At 31.3% G+C, this 26,840-nt stretch overlaps 1 protein-coding gene across 7 annotated transcripts in view; it reads left to right on the top strand.

Annotated features, from left to right (window-relative positions):
- LOC116778882 (kinesin-like protein KIF13B) overlaps nt 1–26,840 on the top strand; it is a 71,542-nt gene that overhangs the window by 19,032 nt on the left and 25,670 nt on the right. For all 7 annotated transcript variants that reach the window (XM_061529519.1, XM_061529518.1, XM_061529515.1 and 4 more), the window contains exons 3-5: nt 10,691–10,854; nt 25,306–25,433; nt 25,895–26,044. In XM_061529519.1, the coding sequence (XP_061385503.1) occupies nt 10,691–10,854; nt 25,306–25,433; nt 25,895–26,044 (442 nt within the window). The remainder of the gene's footprint in view (nt 1–10,690; nt 10,855–25,305; nt 25,434–25,894; nt 26,045–26,840) is intronic.

Below are 26,840 nucleotides of genomic sequence, written 5' to 3'. Positions count from 1 at the left end.
GGGAGTAATGTTTTTAGTATGGGTACAATAAAATATAATGTTTCGTACTAAGGTTAAATATATAAGTTTTCCCGTAAACAGAAAATATAGAAATTGGACTTTAAGTTGGCTCACCATTAGAAAATAAAAGTAAACGAAATTTGAGACAGTTTAATAATTTCCTGTAGTTCTTTATTTAGTATAGATTCTAGACATATGCATAATTCATAAGTGAAAATTCTAAACTAATTTCGTAAGAAGCTTCTGTATCGCCCTCAGTATTATACATTTGTTTGTTTCCAAGGATTAGTATCGCGCATGAGGGAACGCTTCATAATAATGAGAGGCGTTTGGTAACAGACGTTAACAATATTCAGTTTTACGAAATTATAACACGTTTGAAGTGTAGCCTTGATTGTAATTTGAGTCAATTATCATCCAGCCTTTGTGATACTTCATACACACACGCTTTATTGATGTTGATTGCTCAATATACACTGTACACCATTATATCCTAATTTGAATCAATCATTCGCATCGACTATGGTTGTGGGATGTTTTGTATCGTAATATAGATCCTTATATCATGCGTATTCCACCCTTGAAGCGTGCCATACAAACGGTTTTAGTTGTGTCATCAATGAAGTATCGATGATAAAGATAGTATGATTTTATTTTGGGATTTGTCGTTGGTGTGTAGTTTTAATAAGTGATTTATATCAGAGCCAGTGAACGACGCGTTAGCTGTTGAATTTAATGTAACTATACCGTGGGTGGGGCGGTGACGTCTCTGAGGTCGGTGTTCTGTGATCGATCGCTGGTGGTACGTCACTGATGTTTGCCAACCAGTCACCCTGGCGACGGATTCGATTGGATTCAAGGATACAGTGGGATCTGTTAAATAAAATATCCACTGCATGTACATATGTACACCTGCTAGCACTCTAAGGATGCTGTATTAATATTCTATTTGTCTGATTTAAAAAGCGGTTCGGTTTAGTAATTGAGGTTTTGTAGTTATGTTTTAACCGATTTAGAAACGAATACCTTAATATTAAAAAAAATATAAAAGATTTTATTCTTTGTACTTTTTCTTAAACAAAAGGTAGGTATGTCAATACAATGCTTTGCCTAATGAATATGAACCAATAATTTAAATAATTTGTAATTTGAGTTCGTAGAGTGATTTATTTCATTACAATATTTTACAGGTGAAGTGAAGTCTGACAAGCACATTTATTTCTATAAACTACTCGGTTCTCTATTGAGTTAGCTATTTTCAAATGAAAATCGATCGGAGTCGTCGTATAGAGCCATGGTTCGAGTGGAAAGCACTTTCGATGTCCATTTTGATATTAGTTATGTTAGTGTGGTTTCGACATAAAAAAATATATATAACTTTAGATATATATTACAACAGTTTCAAAATACTTATGTTAAATTTACTTTTCTTTTACTCTACCAGGACATATTTGTTTATTTTTTTTTGTCGTCGTTACCAACATTGAATTTTCTATCGGGTCTGAGTCATAGTCTAGACGTGTTGATAATTGTTATTTTTTCAATATTCAGATCAGGTTTACCGTGAAATCTAACAATGGATGGTATGCTCATGCTGTTTACGAAAGCCACTCGTCGCGTCCGACCGTCTCGCATCGGAAGCTTTCGCTGCACATCCGACTGAATAATGCATCTCATGTGTCAGTGATACGGGGAATAATAATAAAACGTATACGATTCGCAGTTATTGAGCCGGTCTCTAATACAATCAGTAGAGGCATCGCAAATCTGAGTGAACGAAACAATTATAAATAATACGTTTTCGGTGTTTGCTCGCTTATATTGAATATTTTTTTTCTTACAACGATACCTGAATATTTTGTTTTCTATAGATTGGAAAATTCTAGAAGGCAATGGTAAATATTTTTACTTTTACGATTCCTATACTGTACATGAATTTATACGCGTCTATAACTTTCTGGTGTATTCAATGCGGGACTTGAATAAGATATTTTTTAGAATACATGAATAAATTCTTCGTGTATTCTAATAATATTCGGAAAGGCCTTTGCGGATGATTGGTTTGATGTTATTTTTTTATTATAAAGCCTTCCAAAAATTTAAAACTGGTGAATATGTCTCTTCATACCTGAAGTCTGGTATGGTCTGATTAAAATTTATTACCACAATCGTTAATGTTTTGACTTTTGACTGTAGTGCCAAAAAAAAAAAAATGTGGTTACAGGGTGCCTGTTCATAAATGAAAATTTGTCCGTCTTTAACTTTAAAAGGTTCTGACATTGACTCAGAACGTCCCCAAATCTCAATGGCTAACTTTCTAGGAGAGGTTAATAACGGAAGCTAACAGTACTCGAGGCTTTGAAGTGTGAAAAAGTTTAGTGTTCCTCCTCTGGGGACTCTGATATAACTTTTATACGAAAAACACGAAGAAGCTCTCTCACTTCGATATGTACGAGGTGCTTGATGTAACTATTATTATTTATGTGGAAGTTCACTCGAATGTGTTTGTTATTTCATAGCTTATAAAAGATTTAGATGTATATCACAAAGATGTTATGATTCTTGATTTTGATGTCATGTCATATAATTATATATGTTTGTTAAGGTTTAAAACGAGTGTTAAATATACACGTAGCCTTCCCTTGAACCGTCAGTTGCTAAAATAACTAAATAAGCTTTTATAAAATGTTATACTTTTAGTGCTCTGTTTTCTTTTTAGTTTCTTATGTCAAATGTATATAATATGTTATTACTTAAATAAATTTTAAAAGAATATTCTCCGTATACCATAATATACTTGCGGATTTTGTTTGATCAACTACGTCTAGAACACTATCGGTTATGACGAGAAAATTGCCATGATAACTTTTTTTTTTCGAAATGCGGTTTGATTTCCGATCGTACACAATTATAGAGTACAATCAATAGAATGGATAATATTTATAAATGCTGATAAGACCATGTTCTGATACATAAAGAAAGGGAAAGGAATATTAACATATAAATCCCAGCAACAAATATTAGGAATCCTGATGGAATAAACCGTCTTTGTCTATTCCAAGTCTCTATCCAGCGATGTATCTCCTCCTAACTTTTTACTTTACCCAAAACTTTTCCCAACCTTATTACAGTGAAGAGATCCATCAATATATTAACATAACGACACCATACGCAAATCTTTTATGGTAATCTTTTTGTTCTTATTTAAGATTGTTATAAAAGTGTCCCGAAACAAATGCTTCATCTTGTACTATCAGTAGACTTACATTGAATAGTATATCAAGATATAAGACTGTAAGATTTTTGGCTTGTTACCTAACACAACAACAGCGTCTTAATAAAAGCATAACTTCATATTATTTTGCATATGATTCTATTCGTCACTGACATTTAACTACTCGTGTTTATTCATTTTGAATTATTTATTATATACCTTAAAATTAAACTATTGAAATATGTTTTTAGGACAAAAATATATTAATAATTCTGAAGCATATACTTAATGAATAATTTTATTCACTTGTATATCTTTGTAGGTAAATCCGGTGATAAACGTCTATATTATATATTTAAATTCTTTATTTAATGGCAATTTATTACGAGTTGATATGTAAAAAGTTTCAGTAAAATTTACTTTAGAAAGTTTCAATTTCATTAATATTTTAATTTTGTAGGAGTCTTAGCGAGTCCTTTTATTTGATATCTATATTGTACGTGTATTCAAAATATATAGTTTGCCAACTTCGGTTTTTCACCTAGTTGAGTGTACAATGACGTCACTTAAAATAAATAATAAAAATCCTTTCAAATGAATAAAACTCGCGAAAGTCTTAGATCTCATTAAACAAAAATCCTAATCATAAAGAAAAAATCGAAGGATGTATGGAATTATAATATTAAACACGAGAAAAGCAAATTTTTTTAAAAATATATAATAAATCGAATCGGTCATTACTTTCATTTCACCGATTATCCATCACTATAGTTTAAAATAGTAGTATGAGATAAGAATTATATATTGAAGTCGATCAATATTTAATTATATATAAACATTTTTTTAACACACGGAGCGTCTTCTATGTGTCATACATTGACTGAAGTAAATACGGAATTCTCCGAAGTTTTGTTAATGAAAAACTGTTAAGGCTCCGTATGTAGTGTGACGATGCTAACTTGAGATAAGCACACAACACATTTGTCTAAATATTCCACTTAAAATTATAATATTTCATTTAAAAACATGACATAACTGTATGAGGTTCATCAAAATCGCTACTTCCAGTGGCCTGTTCAGTACACCTGTCTGAAACTTTCAGTTAAGTATCTTCGATAATTGAGTTAGAGACAACTCTGACGTTAAATTAAACTTTATGTAGTTGCGTTAAGATAACTATTGATTGAGTCTCGAACGTAATTGAAGCTGCAAATTATTTAAATATATAAGTTTTCATTTCATTATGAATTATCAATGAATGTCAGCTGTCAGTGTACATAGGTTTCACCTCACACTTAATGTCATCAGTAAAGATCAGATAATGTAAAAGACTAATGCCGTTTATGTATGCTGTTTGTTGGATAATGGCAAACTTTCTGTCAGAGCTCTGTGTATATGAAATACACTAGAATTATTCTATATTCATTGCATATACATTAATGCATATAATATGACGAATGTGTCTTAAATTATGTAAATAAAATTTAATGTATTATATGTGACAAGTGATTATTACCTATAATTATGTATATGAATGTATGTACGTGTGTAGATACTAATGAGGCTTTAATCGTACTTTCTTGGCACAAAACATAAGTTCTTTCGCTTCATCCAGACGGAAGAATGTGCATTAGCTGTTGTAATAGTGAGTATGCTCCATCGACAAAAGAAAAACTTGGCTGTGTTATGTACGTCTGTATATTTATCATTTTAAGTAGGAAAATTACAATAATTTTCTTTTTTTATACTTTATTGAGGCAATTCTACTAATATCGGACCAAATGTAAAAGAAAAAATTGTTCGTTGCTGGAGATATATATCGTAATTATTTCGTCTGTTTGTTTAATTAAGGGATAATTACTCGGTATAATTGTGTAATATGTCTCTGTCGTGCTAATGGCGAAGGCCGTTACCAGGTGAGAGTAAATAGTGCCTGATGAGAAATTTATATTAATTTTCCGAGTCGTCGATCGCTCGACGAGTTCGTCATAGTGGAATTTAATTAAACTCAGGTTCAGAATACTTGTTTAATATTGATGTTGGCTATCTTCGTGATTTTAAAGGAGCCTTTAAATTAAATGACATAATTAAATTAGGTACATATGTTTGTATACAAGATTAAATACATAGGTTTCTGTTATTGTTGATTGAAATGTTTTCGTCTAATCGGCTGTGTTCTAACTGTAGTATGGTTAGCGCACTCCCGAGTCAATCCGACGCCCGTGACGTCATCGCCTTCCCTCCTCCATGGCGAGGGTAAATGCGACCCCCGTGTCTTGTTTACCTCTAGTGCCCTTAACTTGGTGCGGTCATGCTCCCGTTCATGTTTTTATTATCATTATATTGTTTTGGTAGCGAGATGCGATGACGTCACGGCTCTGGTGACAGACGGATATTATCCATGTACCCGGGAGACGATGCTGAGGAAGGATGACATCAAGTCAGTCCAGCCTTTGCGATGGCTCGCCTACACTATATTACTAAATATTTACTTTATTATAATAAAGTAACAAAATAGAGAACAAACTTTTTTTTGAAATGTCGTCTCACAGATTCTGTTTTTTATCTTTGTTGATGGTAAACTTGGCGATTTTTTAAGTAAGAGTATTTTGACTTGGAGTTTAATGACTGATAGATAGTATGTAATAAAAAAAAAAATAAGTGATATTATGTTTCTCATATAGTTATAATTAACTATCAATTAATAATCAATAATTTTCAAAACATAAAATTCTATATAAAATGAGAAATTAAGGAACACAATATAGCTGTTATATCTAAGTCTGTATCATATATTATTTAATTAACTTTATTACGTATTGATCGCCGTTTGTAATGTGGATATATTTCTTTTCATATCTGTTATGTATTTATTGACATTTACGGACCCTTGACTCCGACTACTGCTTGAGAATAACAATTCCTATCACGTCTCCAATGTCAAGTGTCCCATCACCGCTGAATGACGGATTTCGGTGAAAGTATACATAGGATATTATGATGAAATTTAATATGAAATGTATGCCAATATTTATACTGTTTCTTTGATATATTAAATAATATATATGTTAAATATTTAATTAATTTTGTTTACCTTCTTTTTCGTATTATATTTATATATAGAAGATAATTAATATTTATCTTAATGATGTTTGTTTAAATTAACGCTGCGTTTGAACGCTTTTGATTCGCTATCATCACCCCTTACTGTTTTATCAACGTAACCCGTAAGAGACTCTTCAATCCGGTATGCTACGTATTCTATAGGTAAGCTAAGTACGCTGGCAGACATAATCTGTTAGGGGAAAAATATTATATGGAATAACTTGCTTGTATGACAGTCTAATGCGGGCGTGACTCCGCGTTATTGCTTTTCCGAAGCGTTGTCATGTACCTGAGAGATCTTCTCGTGATATCTGAGAGATATAACTAATATTTGAATGTTATCGCTGACATTGAAAGTAAAGATTTGTTTGTGTTGTAGAAAGTTTTATTTAGTTTGTTCATATTTTTTCCTTTTAATATTTACTAAAGGGATTTTTTGCTATTGTATGGTCTTGTATGTATACACACACACACACACACACACATGTATGTATATGTATATAGTGGATACGTCTGTAAATATATTCGTAGTTTAATTGAATGTTACGATGATTTGTAAGGTGTTTTAGTAAGGGTATCTCTTCCAGTATAAATGTGTTATAAATCAATTTCCAATGCCCCCGAACGGCTTATCCCAGCTAAAGTTCAACGCTGTACCTGAAACTAATTTCAGCGAAGCACACAAATACCTTTTATGTTGATATACTCGTACACATATGTATGATCATCATTTTTCATATCAATAATATTTTATTACTTTTGAAACATTTATACAAAATTTAATATAATAAATTTCTGACATTTGTTTGGTTTAATAGGCATTTCCAATATTTTTTCTATATGTAATACCTACCAGTAACGTTTTTGGGAATCGAATAAACAACAATCAATTACTTCACATCCCATTCACTCAATTTTGCTTCATTCATTATGATAAGAACTGATCACAATGGATGTTCAGGTCATTCATTCTATTTCACTGTACCCATATATCCTAATCATTCGCTAGTTTGTGCGATAAAAGTGTAATTTTCAGATTTACGATTCCATCTTAAGTTTCATCATGCGCTTTGTAAATTTCGTGTACGTTCTTACAGTATGAAACATTTATGTTAAACAGTATCCATATATATTCATGTTGACATTACATCTCGTCCCATCCAACAGCTTTGACGCTTTATGATTCATTAAATTGGCACATAAAAAGCGCTGGATATTTTAGATTTTAAAAAGATGGATGTCTCATAGTAAACGCTCTTCTTTTTCTTACTACTATAAACGTCTGGCTCCTATCCAATGTTGATTGCATCGGTACAGCACCGTGTGATATTGCAGATAGAGCTGCGGCCATCACTCGTTTGTATTTCCTGCAATTGAAGTAATAACTTTTTTTTTTGCTAAAAATGCAATTCCGTAGGACTTTTATTTCTATTTTACTAGAGTAAACTAGAGTTTACGTCTCTATGTATACGGTATTCTGTACAGAAACAAGTAAAAGTTAACCAAAAATGTTTGTTGAAAATACCCTGCGTAATCTTGGACGTTGTAGACTAAACCAATATATCAGTAGAAATGTCGGCTGTACGGAATTAAACCCTGGGTTTATGTTATACTTTAGATTAACAATAGTTTCACGAATTTAATTTGGGTTTAAAATGGATATAAACGGCGATTGACCTGAATAGCATTACCCTAATAAATTGTTCAGATGCGTTTCAGATCTTCGATACAGCTTTAGTTTCTTATTTAATTTGTGGATTAATATAAAAAAAATATATGTTATAACGATAAATAGCAACCTTAATGAATGAAACTTTAACGTCAAAAATAATACGTAATTTTATGAAGGAGAGTTGATAAATAACTTGTATAAATACGATTTTATTTTTGTTACCACTAACTAAACTATTGAATACTTTGTTGCTTTGTATGTATTTTAAAATGCTTTGCCATAATGACGCCATAAACATAAATAAAAACAATAAAAATAGGATAAATGGTAATAATATGCAACAGCAACGCAGCTGAAATTACGATTTCAGGCCAATTTTGGATAACAGAGCCTCGGTTCGAGCTTAAGATACACCATTAACTGGTATTATTATAACATTTAAACGGAACTTTGGTTTAAAGTCCACATAATTCAATATAATTAGCATTTTTTTATGAATTAAGGGTCTAATAAACTATATGTAACTAGCTTTATATAGCAATACTGTTACGTAATTTTAAAGGATATCTAAAATCCCTAAATTGCTTCTCGTCTACCTAAATTCAGCTGTTAGTATCTCGTCCGTGACGTTAATGACTCTTACAAGACACATAACATCCCCGTAGGCGCCTTTCAACGCTCCCCGTGTATTAAATTGCTACTACACAGTTAGTGCTTAAATATTTTGTTTCGTTAAACGTCTCTTTACATACAAACTATTACAAATATATACATTTAAAATAGTTTTTGTAGTCCTTATCAAATTTATGTTGATAGATATTCAGTTACATATTAGGTAAATGTAATTCAATTCAGGTAGCAATTTGATAATAATATAGAAATTATAAAAGATACTTAAAAGCGTAGTGGCCCGTAATCTTATTCCAAGTTTGCATCTTCACACTACAAACTGAGCGTTCACAGTTTTTTGTTTATAAATCGTCGCAGATATCGTTAATTAAACAACGGAAAACACGTGTAGTTACGACGCAAACTTGTATTAAGCATAACGATCGAAAGCCAGGGACAACTTTTATATGTCGTATTTTTGTACGATCTAATAATTAGGAAATATTGGAATTACATAAGTATGTCTTGAATACAATTGATTATCTAGCTTGTTGACAATATATAAAATGAATATCGGATATGATTTAATTGATATTGAATTTACAGATAAATAAAATATTAATTTATAGAAAAGCATAAAACAAAGTAAATATAGAACGATTAGTTTCAGTATTAGTTTAATATAACATTAACTAATACATAAATAAATGATTGTCTGTTCGTAAATGTTGCTAAACAAATCTTAAAATTAATCTCTTTGTTTCGTCAAACCTACGAGTTCACATTTTAAACTTGAATACAAACAAAGTAAATGTGACTGAAATTAATGTATTATGCAACAAGTATCTCTTCTCTAATAAAGTGTTAAGAAACAAAATGTACTCGCTGCTAGTAATAATTGTAACTAGATGTCATGGACGGCGTTATGCAAATGGTGTTGTTGGAATATAAATGGAACTATTGTTGTGCTCTGTAAAGAAAGTTACCAATTCTAACTACAGACAATGGAATGTGGATACTATTCATACATTGGTTTTCGTTTAATATAAAGAAAATATTATTTAAAACTTTTTTTTTAGCCTGGTTTCAAAAGTACTTTTTCATATAACTGGTAGGAGTATTCAATCAATTTCCCAACTCTGTAAATTGCAACATAACCTCTGTTTTCATAATGAAGCGATATCTGTCTATTCTATTGTTTGTTTTTTATATTTTTTATTACACGGAATGATATTTTTTTTTAATTTTAAACTAAAAATTATCTATAGAGATATTATTTTATTAAAAGAATATAATCTTCCTTATTTATTGTTCTGTATATAATTTATTTATCTCTAAAAGTCATTAGTATTTTAATTTATGTTAGAAGCGTTAAGTTTCATTAAATATCATAAGATAGAGCACGTTCTGTAAATAATTTTAATCACTTAAAACGACACCCGGTTCTCAAAAAGATACATAGGATTTGAAGTGAAACTTCTCTCGCTTCAAGGTTCTTTCTTTTCTTTCGTATCTTTTAATATGGTCGACACTTGAGACTTCTTTCAAGCGAATTTTAAATGCGTTTCATACATTTATTATAGTATAGCAAAAAACAATAGCAAAAAAACAAAGGCAAAATACGTGAATAATCGATAAAAATCACATTTCATGTTGAAGTTGAAAAAAAATAAAAAATCTTTTTTAACCTAACCCCGATAAATAGAAGCTGAGTTTAGTTTATGTGCTTCAAAATAAAATTAAATAATTATAAATGTAAATTCTCGAGTAAGCTGACGTTCAAATGATGAAGAAAAACACTGTCAGTTCATCAGATCGAACTGTGTCATGTTAAAGACAGAACACACATTTATGTGTATGGTCATTAACACAGTCGTATACACATACGTCATCTTAATGCCACTTTACTTAAGTGTGTGTAAGATCTATACCTTACACACATTTAAACGCACACTTCTGTATGTTATCGTGGCCATAGCAATCAAAATTGACGAACTGCAAACTGTCACTTGTTATTTTGCTGCTTCCCAAAACTATATGGAGTACAGGGAGAGTGAGATAGTAAATTATATGTATTTTTTTTTCTCTAGGAAACAACCAAAGACGTTCGCGTTCGATCACTGCTTCTTTTCGCTGGAGCCGACCCTGCCTCACTTCGCCTCCCAGAAGACTGTGTTCGAATGTCTCGGACGGGACATCCTTGACAATGCATTCGACGGATACAATGCGTGCATCTTCGCATATGGACAGACAGGTGAGTTGGCATTACAAGATTTTATATAATTTATAACAAAAAATAAACATGTAACGTGTAGTTGAATATACAAGTACATTTTACATTTTTTTTTTATAAAGAAGAACTTTTCATAAATACTAATTTCGGCGTAGTGGTATTCCGAATCAAGCTCAGTTGTGATTAGTCGTTTATAAAAACTGAATAAAATTTATTTTCCTCTATAGCGGCACATCGGAGCACTCGTGACGTATCTCGTTATATCACCATCGGTAACATGTTGTGTAATTGGATTTGACTTATCACGGATTTACGACGGTTCAAAATAAACCAAGTCTTCGCTCTATTTCTGATAATCTGTTTAGTTTTATAGGTTTATATTTAGTCCTTCATTCAGCTCGATGATATCACGATCTTCATCAATTTCCAAGAAATTCTTGTTATACATTTATTAAAATAGCATTTAATAGAATCCAGTTTCGTTAGTTTTCAATACATGTAAATCTGTTAGTGTTTGTCCGGTGACCTGTGAGCGCTTACTTTATAGCTGTTTAGATTAGTTGAACGCTTCATGGGAGCAATAACCCAGCTAGCGATGAACGCTTCGCAATGCTTTGAAATTCTTTGAATTCAATATTTATATAAGTTGTTGATTCACAGTTCATTTGTAAAAAATAGTTCAAAGACGCATTATCAATTATTATATAGATTGAATCATGTGCATTCTTTCAATAGGACTTCTGACAATGTCTAAATTAATATATTTCGTTTTTAGTCCGTTAAATTATTTTTCACATAAGAAAAACCTACTTTTTATATTATACTAACATTGTGTTAGAGAATTTATTTAATAATTAGGCTTAAGCCTTAAAGTATGACTAAATAAGGATATGATTTAATTTGTGTTGAATAATATAGTGTGTATTATAATTTGAATTTAAAACAGCGGGTTAGATTAAGGTGAATAATGTTTGAATTGTAAATATTATATTCATTTAAAATCCGAGTCTATAAGAGGATAACCAAATTTAATCTTTGTTACGGGTTCATACTCAACCCTCGCTTAGAGACTTTTTATTAATATGTAAAAAAAATTGTTTTTGTTATTGTGCTATTTATGTAAAAATAATATGTCGCCTCATAGTTTAAGAACAACACTTTATTTTTCACTTACGGTGTTTCGCTTAAAGCTTTTTAACCTCAATAGATGATGTTCCTTTACAGCCTCGCCTAACAACAGTTTTTTTCTCTCTCACAAATCTGTATAAAGTCTGTATAAAGGCCTGGGCCTGGGCCTGTAGAATTTTTAAGCGTTCGCATAAGTGATTTGTTCGCTGTGGTAAATATGACATTGTTTTTGTAAATTTCTATAACTTTTACATTGTAGAGAAGTATACTTGAAATAATTTTCGCTGGTTCTCGAGCTATACAAAGAAGTCGTCCATTTAATCTTTTTGTTCGACGTCAATGCTCCTCTGAGTGTTTTTTTTTTGGGTACGATATTAGAAAAACCCTCACGTAAACAGAACGCTGGGGGAAGGTTGGTGCTAGGGGTAGGTGTTGAAGGGTTTGAAATTGGCACGTACAAGAATTTAGATCTTATTTTTTCTACTTTCAGTAATAAAAAATTACCTTTATAAAATGTTTCGTATCATGCTGTATTGACTTATTCAGCAAATTAAAGAATTTATTTGATTCTTAATTCTATAAAAATCTTAGTATTTCATGTTGTAACGAGTAACAATGTCTTGTGGTCATATTTTATTGATGAAAAAATATAAAATTGAAAACAATATACGCTTGGGCTATAATAATTCACGTTTCCACATTCTCCTAAACAATTATTTGATTCAGTCGTTGTTTACAATACAAACTAGATTGGTAGACATCACTATGCTACGTTTGAGTTTATATAAATACTATACTTGTTTATATAGACACTGAATCACTTACGTTATCTCAGATCAAATGCTGCAATATTAAAATGTATAGAATGGTGTTTAGAACTACATAATAGATATCTATTAAATTATAATTTGTTATAAAATATGAAGAGTAATTCCTCTGAACTTTATCTGTCTCGGTTAATATTCATTATGATTATTTGTTAATGACAAAACTTTGCCGCTATGAGTAAACAATATTGTCCTCTATAAATAGATGTCTAAATGCGCTTGCTGGTACTCTTAATTTTATTCACGTTTTTACAATACGTTTGCATTTTATTTGAATAAAGAATATTTTATGATAACATATAGTATAATTGCTACTACTTACTTATAACAATTCTCTGCACCAATGCTAGCTTCCAATGTATTAATTTATTTAGTCGTTGCTCGAATCGATACTGAATGTACGATACTTCACTGAACAAAGTAACTGCATTATGCATAGATACAATAAGATAGTTCTATTCAATATAAATAAAAAATTATAAAGTCATTTCTAATATAACAAAAATATGTTCGTGTCAAATAATATATAATATAGTTCAGGATTCGGCCTCAATTTTGAATGTATAGACAAATGTGAATTATTATGTGATTGCGTTGGAAAAGATTGTTTTAAACGACACTGATATTTTTTTTTTTTTATAATATCGAGAAACCTTAATAAACAAACTATTTGACACAAATTAAACTTCCTGAAGAATAAAAAGTTTAAATAATGAATTTTGACCCACGCGAAACCCTGCTTACACTGGAATTGTATTTGAAATGTTATTTAAAGGAATCGTAAATGAAAATTAATCTACGTCGAAATGTTTGAAACCCCGCAACAAAACAATTACGACAAAATTAAACGGAAGTCTGGTTTGTTTCATTTTAAGGCATCATAAATACAAATTGAATAGTAAGAGAAACTGTAACGTTTAAGGACTTTTGACTTCGCCATAATGTGACATTCTATGTTTAAATTTTGTTAAATCTACCTACTTGAGTAATATTATTGTACGTACACATTTACACTGGCAGACGGATTTAAGATTGTTCAGGTGGATGTATGGGAAGTTGAATGATTTATTGCAATCTAGTGTGGGAGAGCGTTCCTAATAGGTATCAAATTCGTTATGCTCAGTGATGAAGTTCTAATCTATTTACGACGTTACTTTTATTGTTTACATTTTTTTTTGTGTCGGAAAATGGTAAGTGTTTTTAACGGTTCGTCAGCTACATTCATTCTTCATTCAACTCTCACTCACTCAGCCGGCATAACGATTCTCAACGCAACAGTTAGTTTTTCCCTTCGCTCGCTGCCTTTAAAATGCTTCACTTAACGCGCTTATGAATCAAGGCGTGTATGGCGTTTTACGTTAAAACATTAACCGTAACATTATTATCGTTGTACTCTTATTAATGGTTGTATGTAAGATCCGGTGATACGAAAACCTTAGGAGCTTTTCTTCGAAAATTATAGCAGTGTATAAAGCCTCACGGAATTTGTAAGGTGTCGAGTGGCCTCTTGCCAACGACTTTCACACATTATGTGTTACACCTGCTGTTTAATGAGAAGAAATTTACTGTAGAACATTTTATTTAGGAGTTATTATTTAGTTACATATATATATATATATATAAGTTATTTCAATAAAGAAGTTGTAAAGTATTTAATCACGAGGAAATGTTATAATAACGTTCCGGTCTCACATAGCTCGACCTAGCGCAGTATGCAAATGTTGGCCCATGTAATCTAAAAGTTTAATTACATTAGAAAATTCATCAGTATCCCTTGTGTTGCGAAGTTTCAGAGAGAATATGAAGCCTATATTAATCTGCTCGTACACAATGTTAAGGATGGAATGTACATAAATGTATATGGTGAGTGTCTCACAATACGACTATTGACGATTATTTCGCAATGTCAAGAACACTCCCGCGGTCACATTAAGTTCTCTTCCATATAATTTATTTGACATTTATCTGAAGCGAAACTGTCGCTCTCGTCTGAGAGCATTGCCGTGTTACTATCGTCGAGGACTGAATTAAAATTTGTTCTAGCTTACGTCTCAATCTAGGACAACTTAGAGTTTATAAAATTCAATAGTATTCGAATGTAGAATTTAAATTGAGAGAATAAATACTGTATGTGATTAAAAACTCTGCAGTAAATCTTCGTTAGTCGAACAAGTAACAGTTGTATTGAGATAGTAAAATTGTTATTTTTGTGATTTCAATTTGTTAAACTAAAATTATTTACTTATCTTCATGATTTGTTTCTATAACATATTATTATGTTAAATTTTTTGTTCTAAAAGTTATATGTATATTTTTTATTATAACAATTATTTAATAACATTTGCAGCAGTTTAGGAGCTATCTTTTTATTACAAGGTCATTCTAGTATAGTCATAATGTAATTTGCAAAATGAAATTTGTACTATATATGCAAACAAGTCAACGTATTGGTCAATAATGATTTAGTTGAAGTAAGATTTTTCTAAAATGTTTGGTATTTCGCCATATCAACCGAATGAAAATACTAAAGCCGAGAGCTAAAGAATAATGAAAATAAACGAGCCTTTCGTCTATTCGCCACCGAGCATGGAAGGAAGAATTGCCTTTTGAAATATAAAAAAATAATATTTAGTATTAAATATCTTGTTTACTGATTTTTTTGTAGAAGTCGACGGCGACTGAAAACCGTTTTTCGGATTTCTTTAAATTGAAAAAAAAAAAAAAAACAATTAGTCGATAACTTAATGAGACGAAAATTAGGTCTGATATTGTTAGCCAGCGAAATATCATGAATGTTGTGCCAAAATTTTGTTGTGAAAGGTGTCGGAAAATATAGGGTTTTCCATTAAGGGCGCTTGATCTTTGAAATGCAAAAAAAAAATACATGTAGGAAAGATATTTGCGAAATTTTTTTTTATTTGGAAGGTCTATCGACCCCATTATGTATGGAATATGACATCATTCAAATGACCGCCACGGCTTCGGTTGGTGGCGCGCACACGAAAGGTCCAATTTTCGATGACTCTGGCGCACAAATCGGGCTGTATTTGATCGATGGCGTGGCGTATGTTGACTTTGAGGGCATCGGTGGTTTGCGGCTTGTTGGCATAGACCTGCGACTTAAGAAAACCCCACAAGAAAAAGTCCAGCGGGGTCAAATCGCACGATCTCGGTGGCCAGTTCACGTCGCCTCCGCGCGAGATGACCATGTCCAGAAATTGCTCGTGCAGAACTTCCATCGTAGCGTGTGCTGTGTGGCACGGAGCGCCGTCCTGTTGAAACCACATGTTGTCCAGATCCATATTCTCGATTTCAGGCCAAAAGAAGTTGGTTATCATCGACCGGTATCGCTCACCATTGACGGTGACGGCCACACCATTATCGTTTTCGAAAAAATACGGACCAATCACGCCTCCGGCCCAAAATCCGCACCAAACAGTCACTTTCTGCGGGTGCATTGCCACTTGGTGAACCTCGTTGACATTTGACAGCTGTCACTCAAACAACATGGCCGCAATCAGCTGTCAAAGTTCAAGCGTCCCTATTGGAAAACCCCATATTTACGCCAAAGCTCCGTTTCTAAGCCAAGAGCTTGTATTAAACCACATAGTTAAATGTAATTGTTCATAGTTTATTTCTCGCATCCCGTACATATATTTTTATGCAAATATTATTAGTTACTTAAACATTAAAAAAAAAATAACTATATATAAAAAAGATTTTATTTACTTATATAATAGACGATAAACAGTTCATTAACAAAAGACCTCATGAACGAATTTCTATTAACTTGGTACTTTTTTACTATCAAATCGAGCAAAACGCAGTCCTTTGTTTCACGGTTCGTCTGGCCCACATCGAACTCTGAACTATATTGCACTGTTACCTGTTAATTGTTTTATTTTCCATTGAAATCGTACGGCTTATGGCTTGCTGCTTTGACACAATTGTTTGAATAAAAATTCTATGTGATACTTTTTTTTTTGTAATAATGATATTGAAATTTAATACAATGGAATAGTTATGGATTTAAATTGGCATTTCTTTATAAGTACGAAATCGATTCCAATTTGTTCGTCTTTATAGTAACGGGAGCGAGCCTATTAAAGTCGGTGAATAATGTAACGACGTGAGTACGGAATGAACAAAGTTCAGTGATTGGTGATGTCGGTTGTCGGTCTGCTGGTGTGTGTATTGCCGTTCAGCTAACTACGATACTGCATACATTGCGTATATCAATTGATTGATATATTATAATTAATTTAACTGATTGATATGTTATCATTAATGTATTGATAAGATAATATGTGATTAAAAAATCAACCTTACGTTCAGGGAGTACACTGGGTTACTTAAAGTTCATTATAGATAAGAACCGGGATTTCTTTATGACCCCGATGGATAAGAAAGCGTATACAATTAATTAATGTAACAAATTAATATTGACGATTTAATATTTAACACAACAAATGTTTAATTTTCATTCTTTAGACAACTCAAAGTATTAAACTATTCATACAATATGTTTCGTTCACACAACTCAACGTTTTTATTTAAAGGAACTGGTATTGTTTCAGTAGTCAAGACGATTTCAGTTTTGTATTCATCAAAGTAAACGTCTTTTATTCAGCCATTTTATCTTCAATCGACATCTTTCAGTTGCGATCCCTTTGTGATGTCCGATACAACGATTATTACTATTTGACGTTATATTAGAGATTTTTGTTACGAAACGAAAATATCCGAATCAAACATATATTACTTTGTTGAATACTGTTTATATATATAGGTACATTCCAGGGCATCGATTCTTGTAACAAAATAAATTAATTTATCTTGTTTTATGTAAATGTAACACTGACACGTTGACAGTAACATGCTGCAGGACAGAATGTGTGGGACATTGTTACCTAGTGACATCTCAGCCTTGTGATACTGTGAATGAATAGCTACTTCACCTATTTTTAAGAACAAGCCCCCTTTAAGGGCGACGTTGAACAAACGCCCGGGGGATATAAGACTTAAGAGGCATTATAAAATGCTTCACTCGGAACGACTTTATTTGCGTTATATTAGAGATGCTATTAGTCTGTCATATTGTGATTTAGGTCTTGTTACAGACGGACAAATTGTTCTTTATCAACTGTCATCCATGATGGCTCCCATGTGTTTTACGAAATGATGTCAACATGTTAAGTTTATTTATATCTACTTACATGTTATATTATATTATTAGTGTCTGTAGTTTATATTATATGTGCATGTTCAATTGTGGTTCCGATCTCGCCAATGAAAGATGGCAGTTGAAGCGGACAACTGACCGCACATAAAACTAACGTTTACATGGTCTAGACTCTAGAGGAGTTTTATGGGTTTTCAATCAATGTTACTAATACGTTATAGGCTCTGTCCATATTCTATTTGTTTATAACAAATTTATAGTAATTTTTTGATATCATTAACATTCTGCATTATATTATATTTAAATGAAACAATGGTTATAACTACGCGGTATTTTTTAATTACTTATTTGTACATTTTCTCGAAGTTTCGATTACTTTTCAGCAACGTGATTACGGTCAGACGAGAAGTGTCTGAAAAATATAATATTGTTTGTATAGACTTTTTTTTTTGTTTTTTTTTTTTTGTTTTGTTTTGTTTTTTTTTTGTTTTGTTTTTTTTTGTTTTGTTTTTTTTTGATTTGTTTTTTTTGTTTTGTTTTTTTTTGTTTTGTTTTTTTTTTGTTTTTTTTTCTTGTTTTTTTTTTTACTAATCAGAAGTTCTGTCTATGAATATTTGTTTTGGTGGTAAAATATTTGAAGGTAAAATTAAAATTTATAATCAAGTATTAGATTTACAAGATTCACGACGATAAATTGATTTATTACAATGCCATTTAGATTTATTTTAATTATTTTTATTATTTTTTAACCATAATAATACTAGTCTTGAACATTTAAATAAAGGTTGCTTCTATCTGTATTAGTGATTCTCTTACTATTTTAAAGATTATACATCTCAAGTTACAGGATACTGAAAATGTGTAGTGCAGCTGTCATATTTTACACGGATGATGTATGTGTATATATGTACTATATATATAAATATATATCATGATATTCAAACTTATTCAATTTGTTACAAATCCTCTTTCCCACATAGATTGCTAGAAAATAACTTACATTTCTTCCAATTAAAGACTTGAAAAGGTCTACCTGAACGGATCCACCAATTGGAAAAGACGGCGTATATTAAATTCATATATCTATATATAATTTACTGAAATCAATATTAGATTTCAACAATACATGAAATGTATATGAAGGTTACATTTTAAACTCAAGAAAACAATATATAGTAAATATAGGATGTTTTCAATTATTCCGCGTTAGTATTTACTAGCGGGCATAATGATTACACTGTCACGTTATGTATTTAACACCTATATATTTTAATTTGTAAGTATTTCAATATATAATATTCATGTAAGCTGGGATATAACTTAATAATTAAAATGTATAATTTATAATTTCAGCCAAAAATTACCTCGATGACTTTTACGTGATGATGACGTCATATCATTCTTCTCAAGTTGCAGTATCGTTCGTTTTCTTTTTTGCGTTATTGGCGAAAGTCACAATCAGTGTTGCAAGTCTTTAAGTAAAAACACATTATATAGTTAGTTATATTTAAAGTGGCAATATAAGAGATATTGCCCAATCTGGTAAATTATATTTATTAACGCTTTGACAAAGATGGAAAAAATACTTGATAGAAATTATTAGTAGAAGTAACTTAACGTTGATTTGTACTGGTTATAAATCTCTAGTTTACAAGCATGTGTGTTTACAAGCAGTGTGTGTGTTGACTCCAAATTGTTTTACAAAAGACTGAAATTGATACCTAAATTTTATATAAAGAGTCTTAATTGAAATAACATGTTGTAAAAGAACTTTCTATATTAAACAGTAGTCTGTGATATATTAGAGACTTCATCAATCTTCTTTTCCGGCCAACGAACCTGAACCGACGTTGCAGCGAAATATGTGCACATTCACGCATCTGGAATGTTGCCATGTATAATGTGGCACTCGTTGTTATTGCTTCCGTATCCCCCCAGCGAGCACGCTCTCCTCAAATCCCTCATGTCAGATTGTCCGGAATTGAAGCGACGTTGGATTTACTCCAATCACTTGCTCTTAATCTTATTAAACTCATCCCCTATCTATAACTTTAGATGTAACGTTTTGATAAGTCACTGCTCAGGAAACATTCGATTATTGTCGCCGATTGAGAAATAATCTTCCGGCGTTACGTACTAATTTCATTGTTCAATTGTTGTTTTATTAAAGGTTTTACCTTATCTAAATTAACCTATAAAATATACCCTTTGTAAATTTGGCACTTTGATGCTGACGAATAACGGCGCGGGGCCTCAACGGTTCCGCTGGGAGGAATCTTGTTTACCTAAAAATTGTGCGATAAATCTTCTATAGCAGCGGTAATTTCATTTTTGTTTTCATCCAGTTGACATTTTTAAAAACACCGACAGGACAAAGTATTTGTATTATTTAAATAAATATAGTTAGCTTTGATTTTGTTTTAAATGATTTGTTGATTCTAAATGTTCATTATTAAAACTATTAAGTTATATTATAATGAAGAAAAGAAAAGATATGTTTATAATTTCTGGCTATTAGTTTTGTTCGAATCTATAACCAAAACTTCTATATATTTTTGAATGGAAACTTATGAAACTTCAGACAAGGTTGCGTTAAACATTTTACGTTAAAGTAGAAGAGATAAAGAGAGTGAATCCGTAGATTTCAAGCACATGCGCATGGTATTCTTGCTATGCAGCGAAGTAAACAGTGTGAGGGTCGTGAAAATAACTAAAATATATACTTGTTATTCTATATTAACTTATTTATAACATTATTTTTTAGTTAAATTTGATACACATATTATTTATTTTCATTTATACACTACGAAGTTACCCTTCTTCCGCGCGGAGGTAATATTTATTGTCATTGGCTGCTAAAGCAACATATTATCGTCAAATTTACGAATAACTTAAAGCATCCGAAGGTTCAGTAGTGACTATATTAAAAACATTGGTAATGATTGTAAAAGCAATACTAATCAAGATTCATCTTTACATTACATTTCATGATTATTTCTACTACACGTCCCTAATAGAAAGATAATATTCAATCAAATCTATTAATAAAATAACTAAATACTGAACATTAGCACATAAATAGTATACGGTATATAAAATATTTATTTGGTACAATCGTAAATGAGATAATTCCGGGGTTATCGAACTCAATATATTTTTTCTTGTTTAACATAAGCAAGGAATTGTTTTTACGTTTTATTAAAACGAAGTTAATCACGTCTTGTGCTAAGTTTCTGATGTTTAAAATAAGTCTTGAATTGAAATGTTACTTACAAGTTACAGATTTACGGTCTCTTAAAATCATGCATGTGAAACTTCGATTGCACAACTTTTAGTTTCCATATGTTTCAACTTTCAAGTATATCGATGGAGATCGTTAAATTAAAACGGAAGTCTAAATAATATTTAAAAACTTTACATATAACATAAATATGTTTTTCCTTTCTTGTGGTTATATTAAACTCTCACAACTTTTTAAATATTTTTTTTTGTTATGATAGTTTTTTATAATATTATCCTGGGTATTGAACATAAGAAAATTAAAAAAGCATATGTTAAGCGTATTTTAAGACCAATTGTATATTGAAAAATAGTATACAGTTGCTTTCTTCTTTTCACTACATAAAGAAAAGAATCATTATAAATTAAGGCTGTATGTAACACTGAAATAATGTTTCAGTCGTGCAATTCTTCGTAGACGTCGTAGCGAGAATGCTACGAATAAAATTTTAAGCAGACTCAGCTGTAATAAAGTAAAGCAAACTTAAGCAGCGGTTACTTAAATCGCTCTGTCTCAGAGATTAGCGATATTCCTCTACATATTTTTGGTTCTCTTATTTTATGTTGAACATTATCACCAGCCAGCTGCAATCAGCGGCAACCATTGTAAAAAGACTTTTAAAATGCTGTGGAAAAAATTTATATTTTATACTCAAACATTTCTAGACCGGACTGTAGTCTTTGTTCCTTTGTGATAATTAAACAGTGCTATTAGTACAGTCAGAAATAAAAATTGCCTAACAAGCGTACCCTTCCTGCAGTTTACGTGTGATTTTTTACTAGTGCAATTTGTTTAATAATTAGTATCACTTCGTTTAACTTATTTATTATCCATTTTGTTAAATAGTTATTTGGATTTCAAAAGAACACTAAAATTTAAAAAGGGATGAAGTGTTTTAATGCAGGTTTGTCGTCCGGGTGACCTGGAATAGAGGTGCCAGCTTACGTCGTACGTAAAAAGCTGAAGTCGGACATAAAATAATATTACAGGCTCGCTGCGGATTTTATATAAACTTTGTTTATGCAACTCCAAAGATTCTCTTGTGAATGTAAAAATATATTACCTATAAATATATCCTCGTGCTTCTGTTACATTGACTTTATTCTTAATCATTTTTATTCCTTATAATTTTTGATTTAGATATAACTTTTTCAATTTTACAGTTTTGATTATATCGATAAGGTGAGAACCTGCCTTACTATACGGAGAGTGTTTAATGAATTATTCTAACAAATACATTGTTTATTTTATGTATATTTAATCATCTGTTCATAGTTATTTATTTATTTGTAAATGTCGCAGCTCTAACAACGTTCTTTTTCTCACACTATAGAAATAATTATATACGGTACACAGTAACTCTATGATAAAATTGTTACAGTGTAATGGCATGAATTCTGTTGAATTCTTATAAATAGTTCGTTATACCTGACAGAGTCCCAATTATCGAGCTGGCATTCGTTAGTAACTGGAGTAAAATCCGGACAATTCGTGTAAATGTTGTTTTTAGTCATCACTGTCAATATTTATTTAATCTGTTACCGGTTTTATTTCAAAGAGAGTGAAATATCAAGAAAATTAATCTTTTTCGTGTGTAGGTATACCTATCATGGGATAAGTAATTTGTTGCTATAATGAAAATAGTTTTCTATATTCAGAGACAGACGTCAATTATCCTAATAATTGTTGACTAAAGTGAAAAACGCGACTTGATTATTTACGAAAATTTATTTTTATTTATATATTAACTCGTTTACGATATAACAAATAGTTATTCGTGTATATACACTCGTCCGTTAATATATGTGTGCACGTTCAATCATGGTAATAATTAGCCGTGTGTCGACTGACTGATTATTATAGGCGTTTAATTTATTTACATAATGTAATGTTTCAAATTAGGCTGCAACATGTAATTCAGTAAGCGCTTTTTAAAGAAAATATGTTTGCGACGAATACGTTTCCTATTCAAGAGTTTTAATCTCAGATAATAAATGTCAGTGTGTTCTAATGCAGCCATGGCATTGATGGCAATTTCTTCCGACAATGCTTCCTTTGAGATGCATCTCCTCCGAGCTGGCCGGCTGCCAACATCGACGGATATCTTAACCGCGAAGTTCGAGACGTGTTTCCATTTATGAGGTCTAAGAACCATTTGGCTAAATCTCAAGTACTGGCTTTTTATAAAGACCATCTCTATCTGTCGGCATTTCAAATGTTAACATTTTATTTGAAACAGTACAATCAAATCCTTATAATGTTCGTAAAAAATTTTTTTTACATAAAAAAAAAATTACAGTGTAACTTTTGCTAAGGAGAAATGTGAGCTGTGTTTAAAGGAAGGTATATGAAAGAAATCGGGAGTATTTCACTTTGGTCAGTAGAGTTGGCGATAAGTCGACGTTCTGGCTGTAAGAGTAATGGTTCAGACACAGTCCCTGTTACACGTCAACGCTGCTTACACTTGATTTATGAACTACTTTAACTTATCCACACGACACGCCAAATAGATTTTCATTGTGCGTGACGATTTCGATGTTATTCTTTTTTCTCATTGTTTTTAATTTTTTCTATAGAGGGAATCAAACGTCCAGTGTCATATTATTAGTGACTGTTTAGAGAACGTTTCAAATCTCGTCATGATTATCATAATATAATTATAAATACAATTCGAATGATGCACCAAAAATAACCACGTCCTGCCCGTCTGAGATCATATGGGATTCAATAAAACTTTATATTCACTTAAATGTGTCGATAGGAAATATATTGACTTATCAATACGTATGACCAATATACTGTATACGAAAAAATCTCTTGTTATTTCATTTATAATTGGCTATTGTTCATCGTTACGTCAAACACGTGGATGATATCCGAACTGAATATTTAGATTTATCTTTAAAACATACATTGAAAATCGGATAAAAATATACAAGTATCTGCCACTTAAACATTCTTCATATATCTTTTAATATTTTTTATTATCTACCCGCATTTCAGTGCTTTTTGACACATAAAAGAAGTACAAAATTAACAGTGAATAATATAATCATAAGTCAAACGAGAATTGTGTTTTTAACGAAGTAACGTTTGTAGCGTTCATTAAAAACTTTTAATTTTCCATCTCTCTTATACGACGATTCTTTTATGAAAAATACGTAATTTTATGAATACATAAATCATTTTTACTTTTTTTCATCTTTTGTGTTTACAAAGTACCCTACGTTTCATGAACGTTAATTGAAGAGCTGAATGCGAGTTTGTAGCGCGTCTGTAAACTGCGTTTTTCATACTAAGCACTTTTCTTAATGTGCCTATTTTTGTCTAGAAATTTATGATGAATTAAGTATATATATTTTTTTTATTATTCTTTAGTTTTTTTAATATTCTATACAACTGTTAGACTAGTATTGTCTACTGGATTAAGATATTTGTCAGCGGAGCAATAACTGATAACATTTTTGCTAACACGTATTTGTGTTGAACATTATAATCATTGTTTGATAAATCAGTTCAGATTTCCTTAATACGGATTCTGTACGTCGACATCAATTTGTGATTTAGAATAACTCGTCCCCTTTCGAGAATCTACGCATATCAAACATTTGTAACAGGCGGCGAGCGCATTTGACCGTGACGTATGTTTGTGTGTAGATCTTGTTTGTGTTATGTTTAGATAACAGCAACTGAATGTCAAATGATTTGATCGATTGAAAGCTCGTTGATTGATTGAAAGCATCAAAATGTTAAAAATTAATGTAATAGAATACGTGAATAATAACTATATATTATGAACGAAACGCTTTGTTTGAGTTATGATACGCGTGTTAACCATCTTGTAAAATTGTTTTGAATATTGCGTTTTTCAACGGATGTCATAAAAATATACAATTATCATTTAATTATGTTCAATAGTTTATCTTTTATATTGAAATTGAAATACGTAAATTAATTATTATTTTTTTGTGCATTGCTTTAGATTTAACAAAAATTTCGCTAATAAATTATTTTCGATTGAATAAGTTTTGTTATATCATGCATATTTCGTTTAGGTTCGGGCAAGTCCTACACCATGATGGGTGCTCCAGGGCTTGACGAGGGTGGCATCATCCCTCGCCTCTGTAACGCCTTGTTCGAGAGGATCGCCGTTCAACAGTCACCACCAGCACTCACATACAAGGTATATACATAAATTTAACATCATTATAATTACTCAGAGCATTTGTGTTTTTCATATTTCGTCAGCAGCGTTATTCCCTGGCCGTATACGATAATAGAGCTATGATAAAATATCTAACATTGAAATGTTTGTTGCAATGTATGTTCCTGTCTGAGATAACTGCTTCAAGAATAATAAAAATAATTAAAATCATCGTATTTATTTGTCGTAAATTATATCAGGATTTTCATAGTAATACTCAGCAAACAGAAAGTTCAAACACTGACTATAACAGTGAATCGTGGAACAGTTTACTTAACCTCAATTATATCAGGGCTGTAATTTGTATGTTCTGTGTGAATTTGAATTTAATTATACATTTTTGATTTTATGAAACATGTCGTAGTTGATTGTAGACGCCTGTCCCCTTTGCACCGCAAGACCTTTTTTTTTAACTAGCTTATTCCCTGCATTTTCTCCAGGTTGAAGTATCTTATATGGAGATCTACAATGAGCGTGTCCACGACCTCCTGGACCCTGAGACGACCCGCCGGTCGCTTCGTGTCCGGGAGCACGCCGTCCTAGGACCATATGTAGACGGGCTGTCTCAGCTGGCAGTCACATCATTCCAGGTACGACGATAGGAATTGATTGCACAGTGTATATAAATAATCTAGCCCATATATATATATATTACTTACTATTCCCGAAATGAGTTTACCGAAACCATGGTTTTCAGTAGAATAGTTATCTGGGTTCCTTGAAAATTATTAAATGTAAATTTTCTATATACAACAAATTTTATTGTTTATTTGTAAACATTTAATATGGTGTTCGAACAAAACATGTCTAGTAGTTGGTCTTCCTGTGTTTGTGAGACTAAATTAAAACACCTTTATTGGACAATAAATTATTTTAAAGTTACATTAACATTTCATATACATAATGTATCATAATAGAATATAAAATTATGTCATTCCGGTGTTTCATAGTGAAACGGTTGTTTGAAATTTTATAATGAATACAGTACCTGATTGGGTCACATATTGTTTACATCTAAATAATCTGATAACAACAAACGCACTGATTGTGGAAGCCGTAGTTCTGTTTAAACGAACATGCCGTTACTGATGTGCCTATTGACGTTTTCATTTTACGTTCGGTATGACCTTGAGTGTATGTCACGTTGAATACATGGTTTTTTTACTTAATATTTTGCGTCATTGATGCTACAATGATATTTATAATGAAATGTTCTATAATGAAATTGGTCAACATATTAGGTCATCATTAGATTTTTTTTCATATAGAAACATATTGCTTTTATACAGCTACGAGATTGTGGTATTTTAATGTGTAATGCTTTGAGGATTTCTCTTAACTTAATTGTAAAACCAGTACATAGTTTGGTATACTTGTAGAATTATA

Source organism: Danaus plexippus, chromosome 6, assembly GCF_018135715.1.
Source record: "Danaus plexippus chromosome 6, MEX_DaPlex, whole genome shotgun sequence".
In the NCBI taxonomy this organism is placed as follows: domain Eukaryota; kingdom Metazoa; phylum Arthropoda; class Insecta; order Lepidoptera; family Nymphalidae; genus Danaus; species Danaus plexippus.
This window is presented reverse-complemented; position numbering and strand designations above follow the sequence as displayed.